The following is a 23,385-nucleotide window of genomic DNA, read 5'->3' on the forward strand; positions in this document are numbered from 1 at the left end:
AGAGACACGAATGGTTTCAACACATGTAACCACAAATGAACAGAACAGAAACAACGACAAATTATTTAATTTCTGATTTAGAACAGCGGAGCAGTGACAGCAAAAACAATGAACATTTCGCAGTTTGAGATATTTCGGATGAAAACGGGGAAACCGCCAAACAGTTATGACTGTCAAGGTACTGTGACCGCACTGTAATCCGGTGGATGCGCATTACATACGCAACAAAATATGCTTTGATATTCACGTTGCTCCATAACGTTACGGTTGAACCACTAGACACAGACAATATCTCTCATTCTTTTCTGCAGTTTGACGGTGGTAATTGTCTGGGACCGTCAACGCCTCCCAGCTTCATGACGACAAACGAAGCTTTTCCGGGTTTGGAATGACATTAATTAATAATTGGGTGGAGCAACCCTTTAATATATTGAGCTATTATTATATTTATCACTATTTGAGCTGAAATACGCACACACAGCTATAAGGTACGAGGCTGTACTGAATCATGAATAAATCGGACTCACTGCAACCCCTTCAGCCGGGATTTATTCACAAAACAGCACTGCCTCAAGTACGTTATTGCTTTTATAAAACGGTGAGAACAGAATACAAGATATTCAAAAAAATCTAAAAATATATATACTTTTTTGAAGCACGTTCGTTAAATGCAGCACTGCTAAAGATTTTTTTTTTTTTAATATTTTGATTTTGATTTTATTTTTTCTACTTCAACTTCACACGTTAAAACCCTACAGCTTTTAACAATTACATTTCAGGATTTTATCTTGGCAGAACGAGCGAAATACTGTAAACGTCTGTTCATAAAAAGGTTGGAAATCAAACGAATGCGTAAATAAAAGTAAAAGCGGCGTATGAAAGCATTCCCGAACGTGCGTTAAATTCACAGCACATTTAGACGTGATCTAATCTCTGCATGACAAACCTTAATAGATAAAAATATTCATCTTTCTTCTGCAATTTTCTTTTTTTTTTCAGGCTGAAATATGACTGGAACATTTTTGACAGGCTTCGTGAGATTTAGCCACATTTTCTGACAGTGTCCAAATATCAAGCTATTAAAAGTAATTGAGAACGACTAGTAAAAATTTGCATGCGTTATTATTTAATGGACTAGAGCAAATGGTTTATGTCATTACATGCCTCACAGATGCCTGTTCCCAGCATTTAACGCAGGGGAGAAATGGCAGAATCCTGGCAGAAAGGCTTTTGTTCCACCGTCACACAGCGAGACGATCGGTGGAAACTCTGTCAGGGATTACCAGCCAGTGTAACGTCTAAATACAACAAACCAGGCTTCTGAAATCTGAAATCCAGCTTTGATCGTATGACGGCTAAAAAGCCAAAGCGATTTCAGGTCTAAGAAAACATTGCTACAATTATAAGATCAGATACAAAAGTAGCTTTCCGCACGGAAACCAGGCTTTTGCAAAATTGAGAGCTGAGGAAGCAATTCCCGTACAGTGTGGACTTGATCTGGTTACAACATGTAGGACTGAACTGAAATTAAAATGAAGGGAAGTGGAATTTGATTTTTAAATGTGACGATGGCGTTGGGATTAAGGCCACGTACACATTCGAAATTTCCAACCGTATTTAATTCCGGTGTGAATCCCTTATATTATCATTTAAAGTGTGAATTTAACAGAACTCGCTCTCAAAAGGTCCAAAATATGCATTTTTGTTTTTTTATGATGCTTCAGTGTGTAAATATGACCGACGCAACACGTGGCCGTTTATTTTTTAATATGCGCAAACATTGTGCAGAAATCTTAACCCTGGCACATTTAGGACCTGATATTTGTTTAAATCTATGTATTATTCAAGCGACCAAAGACTTTTCACTAAACCAGCATCCACAGAGCCATCGTATTTCACGTACTGCACAAAACACACTCGTGAAGGGGTTGCCATGTCCATTTATTACAAGCGATGCTATTTAAGCGTCTTTGGGTTCGCTGTTTGAGATCAGCTCATAAAGCAAACCAAACTGAGTTAATACAATAGGCAGGTTACGATATTCGGTAATGTGGCTCGAAAAAGTCAAATGTTACAACCCTAATGAGTTTAAATGTAACCTGTGATTTCTTACATTGCACATACAGAAAAGACTCAATCCTGATACATAAAAATACGCCATTAACAACTAGTTGTTCAGCTCAGCTCTGTATATGTATATGTTAATTCTGTATATTACAGAATTAAGAAAGAAGTACTAAAAAGTGAACAGACCGTTTACATGGCCTTTGTGTGGTCGTATATGAGTGGACAGTCAGTATGGAGAAGACTGACCACCTGACATCTGCCTGACAGGAAGTCCAGGGAGCAGTTCGGGACAACGGCCTGGAGTTGTGTGTCAACGCTGAGCAAACGATAAACATTGTTACAGATGTGTCCAGATGAGAGCCTGACATCATCACGATGACACTGCTCTTAAATCATCTGTTTATTTCTCTTCGCACGTGTTTCCATGAATTGAGAAAGCTTTTAAAATTGGAGCTCTGAAGAGGAAAAACTGGGTGCAGAGTTGCTATTTGAATATGAATGCAGCGTGATTAAAACGTTGTTAAAACGTGCTTTAAAAAAATATATTAAAAATAAATGGAAAATCACAATTTAGAATTTTGAGACATTAACTCGAAACTGTGAAGGGGAAAAATCTGTGTATTTTTTTTTACATTTTTCTTTGTAATTTTTCTGAATTCTGTTCAGAATAGAAAATAAAAATAGTAATTTCACTTGCAATTGTGAGTTTATATCATAGAATTCTTTTCATCTCACAATTCTAAGTTTATATGAATTCTAAAAATATAATACAACATCATTAACACCATGAAAAAGACAGAATTGTGAACTTAGAACTTAGAATATATATATATATATATATATATATATATATATATATATATAGAGTTATTATCACTCAAAAGAAAGTTGATTAAATCATTGAAACAAATCCTTTTTTAAAACCGTTTCATGCTGACGTTTAAATGAAACATTAGCATATTAGCGTTGGTGTTTGAATGAAAATGCTAATTCATTCTTGGTCACTAGGTGCTGCTTTTGGGGGGCGTTAAAATAGCAGTTAATACAAACCACTGCTTTCTCAGGCACCACAGGCACTATGAGATGAAAACGAGGCCAATCGACGAGGGGGTTGGGTATATAGTTTTGAGTATATAGTTTGGGAGTCCTTTAGCGGATGAGGTGAAAATAAATGCAAAAAGAGTTTTTTTACCTTGCTGTTTTGTCACAGTTTGAGAGAATTTGGTGTTTCCTTGCAGTGCAGTACATGGCAGCACGAAATAAGGGCAAATGCTCTAACCATATCTCTGATTGCCTTTTGGTGCAAAGTCTGTTCCCTCGTCGGCCAATTAATTTAGAAAGAGGCCCTTTCTCCCATTCATAGTAATAGGAGTGCACGCTCTTGGCATTTCTGAAGTCTCTGATGCAACACTACACACGAGTATTGCGCTGCATGTTGCTGTACCATCAAAATCGACTTTGCAGATCATCAACCTGTCTGCCAGGAAATCACTGGAGCTCATGGGATGAAGCGTCCATTGATCAAAACCCGAGAAGAATCAACTACAACCATGGGACCATCTGTATCTGCGACTGAGATTTCTTGCATGCAAAAATGAATAAATAAAACTAATAACCACAGAACTCTGACCTTCCTCGTCAATGAAGCCTGTAATGCAGCTAACAGAGTTTCTTCTGGTAAAAGTCAGCGCTCGTTTAAATCACGGTTTTGGAAAGCGCTCTTGCTAGCGCTAGTTCTGGGCTTTAGGGTGTTGAAAGCGGATATACCATGTTTCAGGTGGTTTCGGCGTGCCTAACATGGAATATCAGCCAGCATTTGCTCCAATCTGCGATTCAAATCAATTTTCTCAGTGCCAGCTGCTGAAAAGCTCACGAACGACAGGCTAATCCTACTCGAGAACACCGGGGTAATCTTTCTTCTGCGTTTGACATTACTTTTTTAAACAACGGTAGGGATTGAAATGACCCTTTTGCAACAAAGCTGCTGGAATAAGCTCCCGTTCTGTGCTTTAAAGCATCACAACGGAGCGACAGAGCAGGAAAATGCGTGCAGGAGCTGGCAAGAGCATCCGGAGGTCTCTGGCTGAGAGAGCAGGTGTGAGGAAAGACGCACCGCTTGCTGGTAACTCGAGGATAAAACGAGCGCTACTGGTCCCTCAAGACTAATTAGACACGGGCTGCTTTCAGTACGGTCCAATCCAGCTCATACCTGCAGATGGGCCGTAAAGTGTGTTAGCTTACCATGTAAGACTTTCCCGTTTTCTCCAGCAATGCGGGCCAAAATTCACCGTTCACCATTGTGGATGTTTGCGGTATCATTCGTGTAGCGCATATGGCGTGTGACGAGTTACGAGCCGCTTTAATACGAGTCGTTAGTGTTTAAATCGCTAATCATAACGCTAAGTCCAAGCCAGACGCCATACTGAGCTAAAAACTGTAACTTACTGTAAGTAGTGCTGTCAATCAGGGTTATTACTGTTAACTATAACTAAAACTATAAAAAAAAAGTTAAGTGAAATTAAATAAAACCTGAACTAAAATAACAATAATATAAATCTAAATACTAATATCTAATATACATGTATTAAAAATGAACTAAATAAATTAAATAAATTTAAATATAAAGTCAAATTGAATCCAAAACATTAATAAAAACTACAATAGTATACACATAATACTAAAATAACACTGCCATCAACAAATTAAAATGTAACTGTTATTTGGGATAAGCATAAATAACTCACTTCCTAATAAACGTATGCACTTATGTAGTGAAAGAAGAAATATAGCAATGAAATATCTGCATAAAAATAGAATATTAAAAAGCTGTTACCCATACCCAAAATGTTGGGGGTTTGTAAGATCTAGAAATGTTTTTGAAAAGTGTAAATGTAAATGCTGTGAAATATTATGATCCAAAATAAGAGTTTTCTATTTTTATGTATATTTAAAAGATGCAATTTATTCCTGCGATGCAAAGCTTAAATTACAGCATCATTGCTCCAGTCTCCACTGACCCTTCAGAAATCAATCCAGTGCGCTGATTGGCTGCTCAAAAGAAGTTCTTCATATTTTTGTGGATTTTAAGTACATACTTTGTATTTTTCAGATCATTTTAAATTTAAAAAGTTCAAATGAACATCATTTACATGAAACAGAAACTATTTGTAACATTAAAAATGTCCTTTTTGATCAATTTAATGCATCCTTGCTGAACTTAAAAATAAATAAAAATAAATAAATTACAAACTTTCAAACAGTACAGAACTTAATAAACAGCATGTGATCAATCCGGATGTGAAATCAGATGCAGAAACACACGTTGTCTTCTGATGAGGGCGAGTAAACGTTATTTCCCAGTAAACGTGGAGAGGATAATTATTTTTTCCCTGGAAACCTGTTGCATCACACCTATACAGTGAGATCATAGTGTGAGCAGCAGCTTCGGTCATACTGATAATAAACAGAATCTGCCGCATGACATTATTATCTACTGGAGATGATCATCACAGCCTTGAGCTTTTGAATAACAATTAATCATGAAGTCATTTTTTCTTCTTGTTCCCTCGACATCGTATTTTATGTGCAGTCCCTTGCATATTCGACATAAATCTGGGCTTCGCATTATATCAGATACGTTCGTATTTCTTAAACCATACGCAAACGAAACCCTCCCATCCACGTCACCTCGACCAACGCCAAACCTCCGGCGCCACGGACCTTCTCGGCGACTTCGGGACGGCGTTTAAAGGACAAAGTGTCCCTGGTGCTCTTCTAAGGGTGGACGGACGGGGCCATAAGCTCTGCCTGCAGAGTTGATCTTGGCTTCATCCGCAGCCAAAAGAATCAGAGGTAAGAATCACTGAACTAAACCTGCAGCTAAAAACCATTAACAGAACAGCAAAAACTGTTGATCAGACCAATGGATCCATATTGGTCCAAAACCCAGAGAGCGGATGTCATATTTGATCAATTTAATCCTTGCTGAACTTAAAAAATAAATAAATAAAAATCACAAACTTTCGAACAGTACAGAACTTAATATATAACTATACTATAATTATATTTCTAGGATTATAAATATAAAAAATGAATAACTAGTAAAATTCACTAATGATTATAAATATTAAATTAAATTAAACAATTAAAAATTTGAAAGCAAAAAGACTGAAATGTTTTTTTTTTTTTTTTACTGAAATGATACTTGATTTATTATGAATTTATTGTTAATGTACTGGAGTAATGGCTGCTGAAAATTCAGCTTTACATTACAGGAATACATTAGAAAAATAATAATAAATATTTACATATAAAACAGATATTTAGAATTGCAATATTTTAGAATATTACTCTCTTACTGTATTATTAATTGTATTATATGTATATGTATTCATTAAAATAAATTATAAATGATCAAAAAGCATTTAAAAGCCACATTCTTTCTGTTTATAAATCCATTTTTTTTTTTTTTTTTTTTTTTTTTTTTTTTTTTTAAATTTTACAAGCTAATTTGAACGATTTGAAACCTTCTGGTAAAAACATTTAAATTTAAATTTAAACGCAAATGCGAATTTTGAATTCTGCTTCCTGTTTGTTAGCTCAAATTCTAAATCAGAAATGGAACTGGAATTTAAAATGCGTTCTAAATTGAGTTCTGAACGGCGCACACTTATACTGATACTGGGATACTTATCTCAATTCAATCGGCAAGCAGTTTTTAAAGGAAGTACAGTCAGCGTGGCCAATCAACAGCTTCTGAATAACAGCCTATGAGCGCTGACCAAAATCAAGAGGAAAATACATTTCTGGTTCTTCAAAGGGCGTACTGTTCATTGCATGAAAGCGCAGGAAATTATTCATCTGCCGTTTTAATGATGAACACATCCTAAGAGCATCATTTCTTTCCACATTTCAAACATCTGTTAATTGTTAGGGGAAGTGGTCATGAAGCGTAAGAGGATCCAACAGCAAAAAAAAAAAAACACGCACACAGACATTCAGTCCTCGCAGTCCTCCTGTACGCCTCCAGACGAGACCAGACCTAGTCTTCTACTAGAAGCGGCGCTAAAAAACAGAACAGAAAGCATCGCTATTTTCTGGTTCTACGCTGGAGTGAAAAGTTCACCGGTGAAGCCCGGCTGTTGTCGCGATCATCCTGATCGATAGTGGCAGAAAGAACAGCGTGATCGCATCCATCACTAAACTGGTCATTATCAAGCGGTCGCATTTCCAAAACCGAGACTCGAGCACAAAAAGTGAGAAATGAACTGTTTTTGTACTGTCCAGCTGGCCCGACGCAATGCATGACTTCATATCAAAAGCCCAAAAACTAATTTACTGCCATTTGACATCTTTACCAATGCTACTATCTTAAGTTCTTAATTATCTAAAATATAATTGCATTTAACTTGAATCCTTTTATTTGATACATTTTACAAGTCAAAAGTACGTTGTTTCATTTTTACATAAATGTCTCTCTGAATGAACAGTAATTTACAAATATTTTGATTTTTTTTTAATTTATAGTGCTTTCTAAGTGCGTGAATCACTTTTGTCCATTTAATTTGATGCAGACACCAAAATGGGACATTTTGACTTTGACCCACATGATTTAATGCAATACCGTGCAAGACGATCCCTGCTATGTTTTTTTTAAATCTGGTGCAAGTGGAAAAAAGTCCAAGAAATACATATGGTGTAGCAAAACAAAAACACATTTAAGGAAATGTTGCAAAATACAGCTATTTTTATTTCTTTTTAAATAAATGATTACTTTTATTAAGCAAGGATGCATTAAACTGATCAAAAGTGACAGTAAAGCATTTAAAATATAGCAAAAGATTAAATTAAATTAAAAGATTAAATGCTTTTCAATGGATCATGACACTGAAGACTGAGTAATGATGCTAAAATTTATCTTTCATCACAGGAATAAATTAAACGTATGAGTATAATAAAGTAGAAAGTATTTATTTTTAGTTAAGATTATTTCACAATATTACTGATTTTACTATATCTTTTTTTTTTTTCACCAAACCAATGCAGCAGGTGAGAATAAGAAACTTTCAAAAACATCAAAAAGTACAGTACAGTGCATTTCGAACAGCGGCTGCCTCCAAAGGTTTCTACACAACCTTGATTTTATCCACAGTTTTCATTTGGGATCGTCACTAGTTATGACTAACGTTTTCTGCAAACTTATTGAAAGCCATACGGTATACAGTAGGATGAGAAAAGTGTTATGTTTGGATTCCACGTTTCTTTCCACAAAGAGCAACTTTCCATTTCGAACTGCAGGCGCTCGTGTTTAAAAACCGTCCGTTTCAAAGCGAGTCGGGAAAAATAATTACAGGACTAAGTGGGCAAAGTGTGGAAAACACAATTATCGTGATGCATGAGCGATGCATTAGTATAAATTCAGACGTTATGATTAAACAGCCAGAGGTTTTGAGGTCTGCGATGAGTCTGGCTTTATTTAGTTAGACTGTAGGGAGAAAACCGTTCCCAGAAGTGAGCCGAACGTGAACCGCCGATCGTTTCTTAAGGACAGTAAACAAGAAAACAGCGTCTCTTAGAGTGCAGGTTTGGGTTTCGTCATGCGGACAGCTTGGCAAACGTGTGTGAATTCTGAGTGTGTTTCTTACCGCCCAGGTCTTGCTCAGTCTAAAGATGGGAGCGCTTTGCAACGCCGACACCACCGACACCATAGAATGAAGGTTATTCAGCTCTAGGAGTTTCTGCAGGCATAGAAAGCAATGATGAATTGATATACAGTTGAGAACGCTCCACGCACAAACCACAAAAGAGCGTTTACAGCATAGCAGAGAGAGTTCTTTCTCAGCATTTCATCTGGCTTTCCAGAACAAATATCTAAACACTCCTAAATCACTTAAAGAAACATTTACTTGAGAGGCAAAAGCACTTAGTCTTTTTAAGACGAGTTTATGCTTAAATTAAGAAGAAAAAGTGAGGTCAGAACAAACCACTGGAAGAAAAAAAGCGATTTGACTCAAGCGTCATAAAGGTGTTAGTTATTTTAATCTTGACTTAAGAACACTGCGATGCTTGTAATTAAAAACGAGACAAAAACATACAAAAGAAAGTCATTGCTCGAATATTTAGCACTTCCATTTTACCGGCTGCATTTGATCGTGTTTTGCCATTTAACATATGCAATGTAGTTTTCTTCAAAAAAAAAAAAAATTTGCAATTCGTGAAAATGTCGAAGAATGCCCTTTTAGCGAAGCAGACATGTGCTACTGTCTGTTTGTTAGGTTAGATGATGTCACAGCTACCGCCCACACTCAAAACTCCCTTTACTGCTCTCCGATTGGACGCCGTCCACGAAAAGACAGTGACCTTCAGTAAGATACAGACCTGCTTTCATCATTACTCCCACAATGAAGACCCAACATACTCTAAAATGATGGAAAACTGCTTTGTGCTGGCTTCAGCGAATCTGGCACGCTCCGGATCGACTCCGTGACACATGATGACTGCAATCTGAGGGGCTTCTTTTCAGCTTTTGTTCGGTCAGCAAGTGCCCCTCCGAGATTTAGTCACGAGGTTTCTGAAGGATGATATTCCAGCCGCTTCACCGACGTGGCTTGTTTTGATGAGTTTACTGAGATGAAGACAGGCTCTTCGACCGCTGCCTTCATCCAGATGAAGGGTGGGCAAACATTTGTCGGAGTAATTATCAAGTTTAAGATGGAAAAACATCCTCAAAAAATGTGTTCAACGGCGTTAAAAGCCAAGCGTGCAATTTCTGGGCCACTTGCACAATCAGTTGTCCATCAGTTAATGTCTTGTCAAGTGAAACGCTGCATGTTCGAAAGATACAAATGCATCAATAAGAGACTTTTATCTTCAAACCATCATTTCTGGCCATCCCTGATAACGGTTCCTTCTGTTGCGTCTCGCATCAAAATCAACCCACACTGTTTAGAGCTGTTTTGGTTTATAAATAGGGCTTGATCTGTGCAGATTTCTCTCCTGATTCAGGTCTTTTTCATTGGCGAAAGCAGCATTATAGATAGAGGACTCCATAGAGGACAACATTTTGATGTTAACAAGGTCATAACGATGGATTTTTTCCTTCCAAACAAACAGATTTTGGAAGATATTGATTGGTGTGGATCACTTGTGATGTTTTTCTCAGTTGTTTGGACTCTCATACTGACGGCACCCATTGACTGCTGCATTTCTACGAGTCTGTAGACATCACCATCTTGGATGGCTTTTTGGGTAAACCGTTCTTTTAAAATGTGGTAGAAAAAAACAAAAAAGTACATTCATTTTTAAGATGAATGAATACTAACATTTAGTGCAATTGCTTCAGTTCAGAAATCAGGAAAAAGAAAAGAAAATTTCAAAGTGCTCCTAAATAGCCGGAGGTAAATGTCTGAGGAACTATTTCCAGAAAATGTATAAACGTGAACTGCGTATTGCACAGAAAGTGCTACGATCAAAATCAAAACAGGCAAAAAAGTGACTGTTGCTCATTTATTAGCCCTGATGTAGCATTTCTATAACATGACTAAACCTTTCCAAACCGTGTAGATGTGAAAAATGTAATTTAACGGCACTAATCAAAAAAATCTGTTTATTACAATCATTCTATATATCGTTTCATATTCATTAAGCTCTTTGTGTAAAGTAATGGAAAACCGATGCATGCTTATATAATAAAACAAAATAATGATGCTTTGTTAATCGTTTAGCATGCCAATTGACCTCATTTCAAAGCAGGAACAAACATACTGTATGAAAATCCCTCTCTAATTTAGACACACATCCAGCTTTACTCTACGGTACAGCTGGAGCGCTTCAACATCATTAGTGTAACGATTTCTACACTATATCTAAACCAGATTCACTGTAAAGATCTGTTCCAAATCATAGTGAACTGCCTACATAGATAGCATTTTAAGGCACCATAGACAGAACGGAACGGTTTCAGAAATTACGTCTTTAAAGAAAAATTCGAAGGTCGCAATGCATGATGGGAAATGTAGTTGCTGCACAAATCAGATTCAGTTCAATTCAATTCAATGACGGAAGAGATTTATTCTTTATGTTTGTACAGAATAATGTACTTGCAACAGACTGAATTAGCGATCTCTTGTCAACGCAATCAAAATTATGACTGTGTAAACAGTTGCTCATTAATGTACCTTGGCAATCTTGATGAAGTGGCTCAGGATCTCTGCTCGGATCTTCAGGGTTTGAGCGGTCAGGATTTCTCGTACCAACCAGAAGCTCACCTGAACAGATGAGAAAAGGTGTGAAAGGTCACCAAAGTGCATTAAAATGCTGGCTTTTCAAACATTATACACTTGGCTTTTTGGACAGCATATGCATATGCTTAAATAAATAAATATTTTAAATATTTAAAGCAGCAGACTCAAAAAAAAAAAAAAAGAAAGAAAGAGAAAAGCAGAGGTCAGCTGAGGTCACAGGACGGCAATAAGTCAAGTTTTCATCGGCGGTTTAAACTCATGACTTTTTTCACTAAAGGGAAACTCAACTGGAGTAAAACCATATCTGGTGGAAAAACCATTTCTGATGGACAAAAACAAAAATGCTGGAAATGAGATGTTGTTATGTAATGAATGAAAAACGAGACACTCTGCTCTGGTTATAATTGTACGGCAAACAAAGAACGCAGAGAGCACAGACTTCTCTTGAGACTCCAACTCGAGTGGACGCCAAATAAAAAAAAGAAAGAAGAAAATAACAAAATTAGAAAGCAGATGAAGCCCACAGTAAATAAGTTTGAGATTTCGGCCCGAGGGAACTACTGAAACATAACGGGAGACAGGTAACGAACCTCAACAAATTCCTCAAAAGCAGCCTGGATTATATTTCAAGCAAAGGGACTCAAACTCCAGAAACGATTTAATGTCTTGACAGATCATTTGAAAGAAACTGGTAGTGTTGTACAAAGCAGGAACGTGCTCCTTCGCGTGTGCACTATAAACAATATTGCAAGTTGTAAATGCAAAAGATACCTTTTACTATTTATATGTCTTTCTACTTAAAATGTCTTGTTTGATTCAAAGTGTTTCTTTGTTTACTGTACTAGCAATTTCTGATTAAAAATGGTTATAAATGCTATTTTTGTAAAACCTACACTGCGTGCTGACTGCGAAAGGATTGGGAAACCCTCAGATAAAAATAAAATAAAAACACCAGAGACGGTCTAATAGCCCAAGTCTAATACCTTTCAAGTCAAAAACCACTCTTTCTCTGGTCTCTATAGAAAAAAACAAAACGGTCGATTTGTTCACAAGCAGCGAACGGGTGCAGAAGTCCCAGAGAAACAGTAAATATATCTGCAAACTAAGAATATATGGACTGAACCGTCCAAGCAATTGATGTCTTTTCCATCGACCCTCAGGAAGTCAAAGCTTCCACAACACGACGGAGAAAAAGGGCACATGGTTTCACCGTAAATTTGGCCCCTGACATACATACTTAAAAGAGCACATTAGAGCAACTGAGCACACTAAGAACACACAAGCTCTGTGTTTCAAATCCTAGTGGGCTGCCCTGTCTACTCCCCTACATAGACAGCATGAGCACCCTAACTGAAACAGAACCTAAGGAGACTGATTTAACGTGCTCTACGGGAATGAGAAGATTGCAAACCAACATTATGAGCTCAGACTGTACTTATTAAAAGGGAGCAATATATATTAACATCCTTTTGGATCTTGGTTGTAATTCATTTATTTTGCAATTTCATTTTTTATGACCCTATATTCAGTTCCAGAGATATCTGACATCTATTAGGGAAATATAAATATATAAATATATAAAATAAAACATTTGAAACAGAGTGGCTATTGGGTCATTTAGCATCAAATCAGTCAAATTTAAGAAACCTTCAGGCTAAAATCATCTGATTTTGTTAATATTTCATCTTAAGAAAGACACACATAAAGAGCGATGAAGGCCAAAGTATTAAAGCACATAAAGTATTTTGTGCAACCAATATTTGGAGGCAAATAATGACTTGAGAAACATGGTAGCATCATTATTGTTTTTAGAGAGATTGGTCGGCCTGTTAGTAAAGTCTTTACAAATCTATGTTGTGTTTTACAGTTCAAAAATATTTTTTGAAATTGGTATCTCGGCATCTCAATTTTTTAAGACTATACATGGTTCATTTCCACAGAGACTAGAATCTCAATGCAGCTCTGTGAGTAAAACGTCCCCAAAAAAAAGACACCGTGTGAGCCAGAAAAATGAGTTCACTGGTTTATTCAATGTCATCCCCTTATTAATGAATCGTTTTTAAAAAGAATAAATAGCAGTGGTTATCCTGAGAAAACGCTGCCCAAATCCTGACAAAATTTCCAAACTACTCCTCCTCCTGCGTTTCACAAATGTTAGCAGATACCTCAGTGTCATCTTTATTAAGATAAACATCCAAAGCTCGAGCCATAGTAACTGAGTTATGATCTAAAGAAAACGAGCTTCGAAAATGTAGGCCAAAGTGTCAAGTTTTCCAGGGAACGGGACAGGCATATCACAGAGCGGCAGCTGTGTTAGCTTAAAATATATGAACGCCGCTTCGCTAGCTGGCCCGCGCGCAATGATGTCATAGCCTATAGCTCATTATCAAATCATTTACACATTAGAAGAGCTCTGGTTAGTATAGGAACCTGTGGAGAAACGGGGCGCAGCACTTACATTTCTTGGCTCGTGGATGACGGGTCTTTTTCCAAAGTGGCTGTAAAGTGGGTTTTAGCGAAGCGCAGAGCTGCGACCCCCTTCATGAAAGAGGGTGAGCTCATCTGGTTCATTCCTAGCCATAATACCTTCGAAACGGCTCCGAAAGCTTCTGTTCCCGCTCCATTAATAATCAACTGGCAAAGAGAGCTGCGATGTTTTGAGGGGCGCAGGTTCTGCTCCGTCGCCATGACGATGGAGCACAATGTTTCCATGTATGGTTCCCGCTCACCTGATTTCATAAAAAATATTGAGCTGATTTATTAAACGGACAAACTCGATTAGATATCTAGTAGGGTTCTTGGGTAAGGCTGCAGGACTTTTCTATTAAAAACGTGACTGAAATTTAAAAGATTACTTAAAAAAAAAAAAAATAAAAATGAAGTTTGCAAGGCTGCACAATTCAACCAAAATATAATAATAATAATAATAATAATAATAATAACAATAATAATAATAATGGTTATTATCATTGTTACTGTAAAATAACAATTAAAAAATATGTATTACTATTATATAATACAATGATTAGATTTAACTTCTTTTTTTTATTACATAACATAACATAAAATGTTATTTAAAAATGGCACTAAAAATGTGTCTTTGTTTACAAGGTTGCCCAAAATTTTATGATTGTAAATCAGTATGGAAACAACACTAAAAAAATTAATAATAATAATGAAAAGAAATAATAATAATAATAATAATAATAATAATAATAATAATAATAATAATAATAATAGTAAGTTATTTCTCTGTAATAATGTATATATTTGCAGTGTTTGTTTGCGATCCATGTTCATGTTATTATCTATTAATACAGCTAAAAAAATAAATTTAAATAAAAATAAATGATGTTACTTTTTTAAAAATTTAAAAAAAACTAAAAAACAAAAATACATTTTACAATTGAGATATTTCTCTTCTAATAAAATAAATCGTGAGCTGCTTGCGTGTAAATAAGCATGTAGATCACATATGTATTTACTGTAATTAAATCACAGTTTCAGATTTATTTCTAGTCACTGTGCAGCCTTGATTAAGCACGCAAAACTCGTCACCCTGACGCCACTAACGATGCAGATTAGAGTTAGTAATAACGCTTGACCTATCTCCAGTCTTCACAGGAACTATAGGGCTAGGGTTTGGTGGTTACAGTACATCAAACGACAGGCATTGTTTAAAGCGAGACGGACTCTTGGGTGGCCAAGAAATGCGTCTCAAAGCCGCTCCATCTTTCCGAATGTCTGGAGGCCAGCTCATCATGTTCGGCTTAATGATGTCATAAAACCGACGCCATCCACGGCCAAGAGAGAAGAGATTCTGACTTCGAGGTGAGTCGCACACGCTACACGGAAAATGTACAGCGGGGAACCCAACGCTTTTATGTAATTTCCACACACTCCTGGCTGAAAAACTAGAACAAATCGTCTCATTAAACATGCGACATAAATGTAAAAGTGGGTCATCTGCCGTCTACTTTGCACTTTATAGCAAAATCTTGAATATGAAAAATTGGGACGCTGCACAAAGTTGGGATCTAAAGAGAGCGAAAGGCTGAAAGTTTATAAACGAGCAGAACTGGAAGCACTACATCAAAACCGCAAACTTAGTCAAGATTAATTTACGGCTAAATGCTTCTAAATTAAAGTTCCTTCTGGTTTCGTGATTAATGGCTTCTTAAGCGCTCTAATCCAACGGCATCGCCATGTTTGACTAACAAACAACATTTCAAACGTCAAAACCCACTCCATGAACAAAAAGGACTCGCAAATCTTTCGTGAGAGTTGCGTTTTACTGCCGGAGCTGAAAGCTGGGGGGAACTAGGAGACGGTTTTTGGAAAATAAAACATAAAAAACGAGCTCCGTACAATTGCATGAACATTAAAAGAAAGCTTGTTGGCAGAAAAACCGTGACAAAGCAGGGGTGAAGTGGACTCGTCACCCCAAGCTGTATGGAAACCTATTAAAATAGTCTGTCCTTGTGAATAAAAACAAAAAATAGAGAACCCAAAAAGAAACAATGGTTGTGCAGACATAATCCATCCAAGATGCAGACGAGTCTATTTCTTCACAAAAAGAGAAATGCAATATTCAGTGTTGGTTAAGTAATTAAATACTAGCGGTTTAATTACTGTACAAATTACACTACACAAATTATACCTTTTAAATCCTTTGTCAAAGCCGACAATGATAAAAGGACAGACATGAAACGGTTCTTTGAATTATTTCAGGTAACTATTATTCTGGTACTGCTTATTAATACTTAGTAAAGTAGTTATTAAGTGTAAGAATTGGAAAGGATAAAAGATTTAGAGTGAGGTCTTTCAGAATAAGAGATTAATAATGAACAGCCTATATCCTGGTAATACTAATGCTAATTACCAACTAGTTAATAGTGAGAATTAGACACTAACATGTTACCAATATACTTAGTTAATAAGTATTTGAACTGAGAAGGTTATTAAGCCTTAAGAGTCCAAAATATGAGTCTTGTCCACTTGTTGCATCTTTCTTGTGGATTATTTTGGGGATGCTTTAAAGGTTAAAAACGTCATGCACCTTTGGTTTTATCGAGATGTTAACTGACGGACTGTCAGTTGGTGCGGATCGTTTGGGATTACTGTGATGTTTTCTCTTTCTGACGGCACCCATTCGCTGCTGAGCATCCATTTCATTAGAAACTACGTCTCGGACGGCCAGATGATGAGCTCATTTTCATTTCCGTCAAACGCAAAAAGTGCATTTAGCTGTTGGTCGGGGTGATAAATGATTTGCTAGAGTGAAAATGAGTTAAAACAGCGTGTCCCCCATGAGATGAATGTTGTCTAAATGTAAGAGCACGGGCCGACGCATCCCTATTTTTCCTTAAACAGGAGAAAGAGGTGGAAAAGTTGAAGCTGGAGGAGGATGGGAGCACCAGGCTGGATCTCTGCCCGCGTGAGAGCTGTTAACAGTATTTCCAGCACCTATTAAGTCCTAAAGTTGTGGGTCATCAGGTTGATAATGGTTTTGTGGCACAGCTTGCAGTCTGCTGGCACGATATCAGCTACATCCCAGCCAAAAACACACTTTATATCCACTTCATACGCTTCACATCTGGAAAACTAAATCGATATATAAATGAATAAGTGTGTTATTTCACTGGGATGACAACTAGCGATGATCAATACCTCAAACATATCAGTACCAGTCTGCTTCAGTCTAACGAACACAAGTTGCTTTCATTGATTTGCTTTAATGACTTAATAGAAATATAATATATGTGCTGTCAAATGATTAAATACGATTAAAATCACATTAAAAATAAAAGTTTTGTGTGTGTGCGTGTGTATGTGTATATATATATATATATATTATATTATATATTTTTATATTATTTAAAAATAAATTTAAAAATATATATATAAATATATAAATATAAATTTAAAAATAAATTTACATAAATATATAAATATAAATGTGTGTATACAGATAAAATACAATAATATAAATGTACACATGCATATATTAAACAAACAAAATATTTATTTTGGATGCGATTAATCATGATTACATTTGACAGCAATAAATATAATTATATTATAATATGCTATATTATATAACAAAGTAATATAATTGTTTTTATACTTGGATTTCTATTCTTTGTGCAGCACTGGTGACAATAGTACCACAAATAAATAAATAAAATCAAAATGACAGAATTTCAAACTAAATGCAAACAGTAAAAAAAAAAAAGAGTGCAATTTAAATAAAATAAAAACCAATAATAAACCATTAATCTGACAGCGCTAATAAAAATGAACAAAACTGATTTTAAATTAAAACTAACATTTCAGAAAATTAAAAAGCGCGATGTCGATCGTCTTACCTGATTGAACCTCCGCGTGAAAGCAACCACATTAGGAGCCAGTATGTGCTTCTCCTTTTTGTTCCAGCCACAGCTAGCAAGCTCCTGCGACACACAAACAATCACAATGAAGACTTCCTGTTTTTTAATGACATTTTTTAATGACTGCCGGTAATAAGGAGCTCTAGCATACAGCAGGCCTTAGAGGGGAAGCAGAATTATCTGACTGTGGAGCCCAGCTATTTCAACCCAAGATTTCACGTACTTCCAGCTTTGTCTAAGATCTTGAGTTTCCTCAGTCAATCTTTAATTATGCATATTGTCTGGATTAATTTTTCAACGCTCAACCCTCCCGAAGAGAAGTGGATGCGACAGGGGCTCTGTGAGTTTACTTCATTTGCAGCTTACCCGTTAGTTCAGCTAAACTAATGTGTTTGCAATTATCCTCTATTTATACACTGTCTCAAATGATTACTGACGCTGCAGAAAAGACAATTAGACAGAGAACCGTCATCTGCCGTTTTCCAGATGTCTCTCGCTGGTCCTATAGTCCTTAGTCAGGGTCCAAGCTCAGAAGTAGGATTATATTTAGTTTGACTTTAGGTAAACAAGAATAATTGTCGATCCAACTGCGTTTGCTTCTCTTACAGCCATAAAACCAAATAAATGTTGACGAAATAAGTTAGGAAGATATGTAAATAAAAATTGAATTAAGAAAATAAAAAAGTACAAAAGAAATAAAAATAAGTACAAAAGTAAATACATTTACAAATAAGTAAATGTAAAAATTGTAAATAATAAAATAAAAAATAATAATAAAATAAAATCAATTAATAGGAATATTTTATAATAGGAATATAAAATAATAAATACGAAAAAAAAGATATAGACCCACACACAACATATTTAAAGTCATTTTTGTTCTTATTAGCATCACATTAATATTTCAGTGGCAATGAGCACTTCTTACAGTAAGGTTTAGCTAAGCTAAGGTTTAGATTAGTTTAAAATCACGTGGTCTGTTTTTCTATGACTTCGAGCACGGCTCATCCGATCTGATTTTATGTCACGGTACAAACAAAAGATGCTCCACACAAGATGCGATGAAAAGACTTTAGCCTGCGCTGAATGAAAGAAATAAACATTTGGAGCCGAACATAAGCTGTCTAACGAGAGACACATGCACGGTATGAAATATGCGCAGTTAAACCAAAACCTCTCATACTGAGGTTTTGCTGAAAATGTTACATTAATAAAAGCTCCGTGCAATTTCCTAAAACTGCAGTAAAACTTTTCAGAACTGCTTGGGGTTTGGCCAGATAAAAGGGGTCTGATGAAGTGAAGGAGCCCTGGGCTCTGCAGGTGGCCGTGAGAGCTCGCCGTGAACACTTGAGAAACACTCAACCAATTAAAAAGAAAACACGCCAGAGGTCAAAGGTTGCGTTTCTAACCTTCGTTCCCAGAATGCCTGGCACTAAAGTGGACGCACGGCACTGTGGGTATTCTGAAAGCCTCCTGCTCCTCACATCACCACGATCCAGGACTTTTTAACATTTCGGTGGCATTAAGCAAGCAATCACAAGCAGCCATTATCCAGCTCCACAGTGAAATTATTTTTCTGATTCATCAAACATGTCATTTACGTAGCTCATTTACTTAGCACTAATCAGATTGATCAAATACAAGAATTTAATGAAATATAATTTTTTTTTTTATATTACTTGTATAATAATTAGCATTGTACAAAAACATTTATTTTTAAAATATGCTATATTTTAAAATATAATTACAGTAATTAAAATATATATTTTTAATTACAGGTTCAGATGATCACATACATATTAATTACAGTAATTATGATTATATAATTTATTTATTACTAAAATATGACAATTATAAATGTTCGTCACTGTAATTACCTCCATTTTATTTTTACATTTATTTTATTCTCATTGCTGTAATAACGACAATCAATCTGTCTGGAAAAATTAATCAATCAGAATAATTAAAAATTAAATCAAGTACAACAAATATAATTCTGGTCACAAAAATATATGGCAATGCAATGAGTGTATGTACTTTTTGTAATATATATATATATATAATTACAATAAAGTACATACACTCATTGCCATGTTTTTTAATTTATATATATATATATATATATATATATATATATATATATATATATATATATATATATATATATATATATATATATATATATATATATATATATATATATATATATAAAAAATTATATATATTTTTTTTTTAATTCCAAAAATGTAATAAAGTGCAAATCCCCATTCATAACATGATCACATTTGAGAATAAAAATGTGCATGTGAGAAATGCGCAGGTAAGGATGTGGTACTACAACCGATAAGAGTTCAAATAAAACACTTTTCTTTAAATTTACTAAAGCAAATTCATGCATGGAAATCGGAGACGGTCAGAGGTCGCGAGGCGGTCAGACCTTACGTCAACTTCCTGTACAGCAGCAGAATCATCAATGAAAGTTCATTTAGAGTCAGGCCACGGACACCTACAGACTGAGCTCTTCAGCCAAGGCTTCGCTCGAGTAGGCAAAGATGGCAAAAGCAGACCCAGCTGGAGGTGGTTACCTCTTTTCCTTCGCATCAGCGGGAAGTCTGCTGTCGGAGGCCAGAGGTCAGGCTGCTCCGAGGGACGGCGTAAAAGTGTCAGGGAAGGAATTATGGGTAAAAACCCCACGACTTTTACATCTGAATTCAGCGCAGCGATGAATAACGTGATACTAACTCGAGCGCGGGAGAATCGGCGGAGGATCCGGGGCTTTCAGACGGGACAGGAGTAACGGCTTCTTCCTGCCAGATCTGCCGCTCGGGTGTTTTTCCAGCGCTTTCTTCATCTAGTTTCCATTAAACAGATTAATGAACTCTAATTACGGCTAAAAAGCCACAAAAATGCAGCAAATCGAGGGTTCTCGTAGAGTTAAGCACGCAAAAAACAGGCAATCTAGTGCTTTTTCTTTTGGATAAAGAGAGTTTTCACATTTGTGTAGTAAAATAGTTAATAGGTTAAAGAGGTGCCTGGGTTATTAAAGTTAACTAAAACCACAGAAACATTTCCATTACTCAATTATTTAATATATATTTAGTTGCCAAAGCGACATTTCTCCGTTTAATTTAGTTTGAACTTTTTAAAGAAATGACTAAAGATAGAATTCATATATATATATATATATATATGTATGTATGTATGTATGTATGTATGTATATATATATATATATGTGTGTGCTTTTATTTATTTTCCAATTTCATATTTTAGTACTTTAACGTAACTGTTATTTCAGTTAGTTTCTAACGCAACATTGCACATTTTAATTTCACCTGAAAAAAAAACATACTAACAATTTTAAAAATAGGTGAAACGCGCCGAATATCACTTAAAAACAGGCTGGTTCATGATTTTTTTGTCGTTATGAACTAAAAATGAATCACTGTTGGCCAAACGATTGCCCCATAGGCTTTTAATTGCAGTCAACGCATTTTATTGATTTTATTACACGTCATAATAGGGGATCATTTTACTTGCTTTAAAGCCTGAATGCACGAAAACTCAAACGGCGAGCGAGATTAACGAAAGCTCGAATCTGTGACTGACCGTTGAAAGCCGGAGCGAGTCGTTTACAAATACTCTGTTAGCCATCGTAATTCTGATCTATTCAAAAGAGAAATGACGCAGCGCGTTTATGTTTAGTTATAAACACAGCGCTGAAGTAATCAGCCTCGATTCTTTAGTTTGGACTCCAGATGTATCTGATTGACCTCCGCAAGCGCGTCCACTCAAACCCAGCTCGCTCGCATCTATTACACATATATTTGACAACTGCAACCGTCACATATTGCCTGTACGATGCTGTAAGGACAGAGATTTCTCTTGCACCCAAACACCCAAAAGACCCAACGTCTGAAAATGTCTGCTTCACAGCATGTGTTTGTGCTTCTGCTCACATGACAGCATCTTAAAGGCTCGTTCTGAACAAAACCTGAAACTTCACCGAGCGAAACGAAGGTCTTGCGTGTAACTTAAAAGCCTGAGCGTGTTACAGGAAGTGCTGAACACGCACGGTCAGGGAGATCGGCTTCACCATGAAGCGGTCATTGACCCTGTAAAGCCCGACATCGAATAGAATAGTTTTTAGGCAATCCTGTTCGAAGCGAAGTGTTTTACGGATCTACATTACACTTTCGCCTGGGTGCACTTCAGGGTGACTGGAAATGTGAGCAATCATCATCCAGGGGTGCGTTTCCCGTAAAACAATATAACTAGACTGCTTCCCGAACTCAGTCGATACAGGGCTGTTATTAATAACGTCACATGCGTGTGGTGGAGTAATGACTTTCTGCTAACGAACTGATTGGAGATCTCCGAGATGCTGCTGTACTGAACAGCTGAGGACTAATTTATTCGTTTTTATTCCCATTCATCTCGCTTGATTTGAATCATGCTTATATTTAAAGGGCACCTATTATGCAAAATCCACTTTTGCATGGTGTTTGTGCATAAACATGTCGACAGTGAGGGTCTTTTTCAGTGTAATGCGTTTCAAAATCGAAATACGTTATCGCTCCAGACGGCGTTTTAACCCTATTTAGAAACTAACAATGAACGATGGCATATTTTTATTAACTAAAAAAGAGTAAATGTAATTAATTTAAAAAAAAAAAAAACAATTTATTGTAAAACGTTACCAAAAACTTTAACTTAAACTATCAATCGGATTACAGAAGGCATGTAGTAATACAAAAAGCAGAAAAAAATGCATTAGAAATGTGCATATCAAATGATAAAACGGGCTTTATAGGGTTAAACTGGATGTCTAGGATTTTCCAGACACCGCTAACCAGTCAAACGCATTGCATGTGCGGCAGTGCTTCATAACCAGCCTGAAGTGAGCATCGGTGAAAGGGGAGCTGGTAAAACTAATGAAAGCGAGTCACAGGTGGTCTCATCCATCAAGCGCTGTAAGCCGGACGCATGTTTTCCAACAGCTTTGCATCACGCTCCGAGGAAAAATTGGACCTCCTTCTCGCTGTCACTTACGGCGGCGAAGATAATCAACCGATAGCGAAATGTTATCCTCTTTCCCAAACAGCTTATAAACATCCCTAATGAAAAACTGCCAGGCTGTCGGAGCGTTCTGCCAAGGCGTTTAATTCACAAAGTCTGCGACGCAACCGAGCGTCTAAACTCACGCTGGGTGTGTATTTTACCGGCCGCTGTTCCTCAGTCAAAACAATGACTGTTAGATATTAGCACCAGGATCAAGATAGTAGCATAAATAATCAAAGAAATAGGTTTGCGCGTCCGTTATATCATTAACGTGGAGAGAAATGCAACACTTTCAACACAGACACGCTCCTCTCATTTGGGACAGTGAAGTAATCCTGCTCAAAACGTAAAAAGTGTGCATGCCGACAAAATGTTTACGTTGTCTGCATTATAATTTCCATGTTAAATGGATAATAGTGGGATTATAAAGTATACAGAAGTTATAAATATTACAATAATACAGTATATTTTAGACTATCTGGAAATGTCAACCAGTATTGAAAACTGAATTAAACTATTAAAAAAAAAAAAAATATATAATAATAATAATAATAATAATATATATATATATATATATATATATATATATATATATATATATATATATATATATATATATATATATAAA

The 23,385-nt window shown here is 36.1% G+C and overlaps 1 protein-coding gene across 1 annotated transcript in view; it reads right to left on the reverse strand.

The window, feature by feature from the left end:
- Positions 1–23,385, reverse strand: part of LOC122345662 (ras-specific guanine nucleotide-releasing factor RalGPS1) — a 97,667-nt gene that overhangs the window by 56,178 nt on the left and 18,104 nt on the right. The window contains 3 exon segments of the mRNA XM_043239997.1: positions 8,712–8,804; positions 11,244–11,333; positions 17,678–17,761. Of these exon segments, the coding sequence (XP_043095932.1) occupies positions 8,712–8,804; positions 11,244–11,333; positions 17,678–17,761 (267 nt within the window).

This window comes from Puntigrus tetrazona, chromosome 5, assembly GCF_018831695.1.
Source record: "Puntigrus tetrazona isolate hp1 chromosome 5, ASM1883169v1, whole genome shotgun sequence".
Lineage (NCBI taxonomy): Eukaryota > Metazoa > Chordata > Actinopteri > Cypriniformes > Cyprinidae > Puntigrus > Puntigrus tetrazona.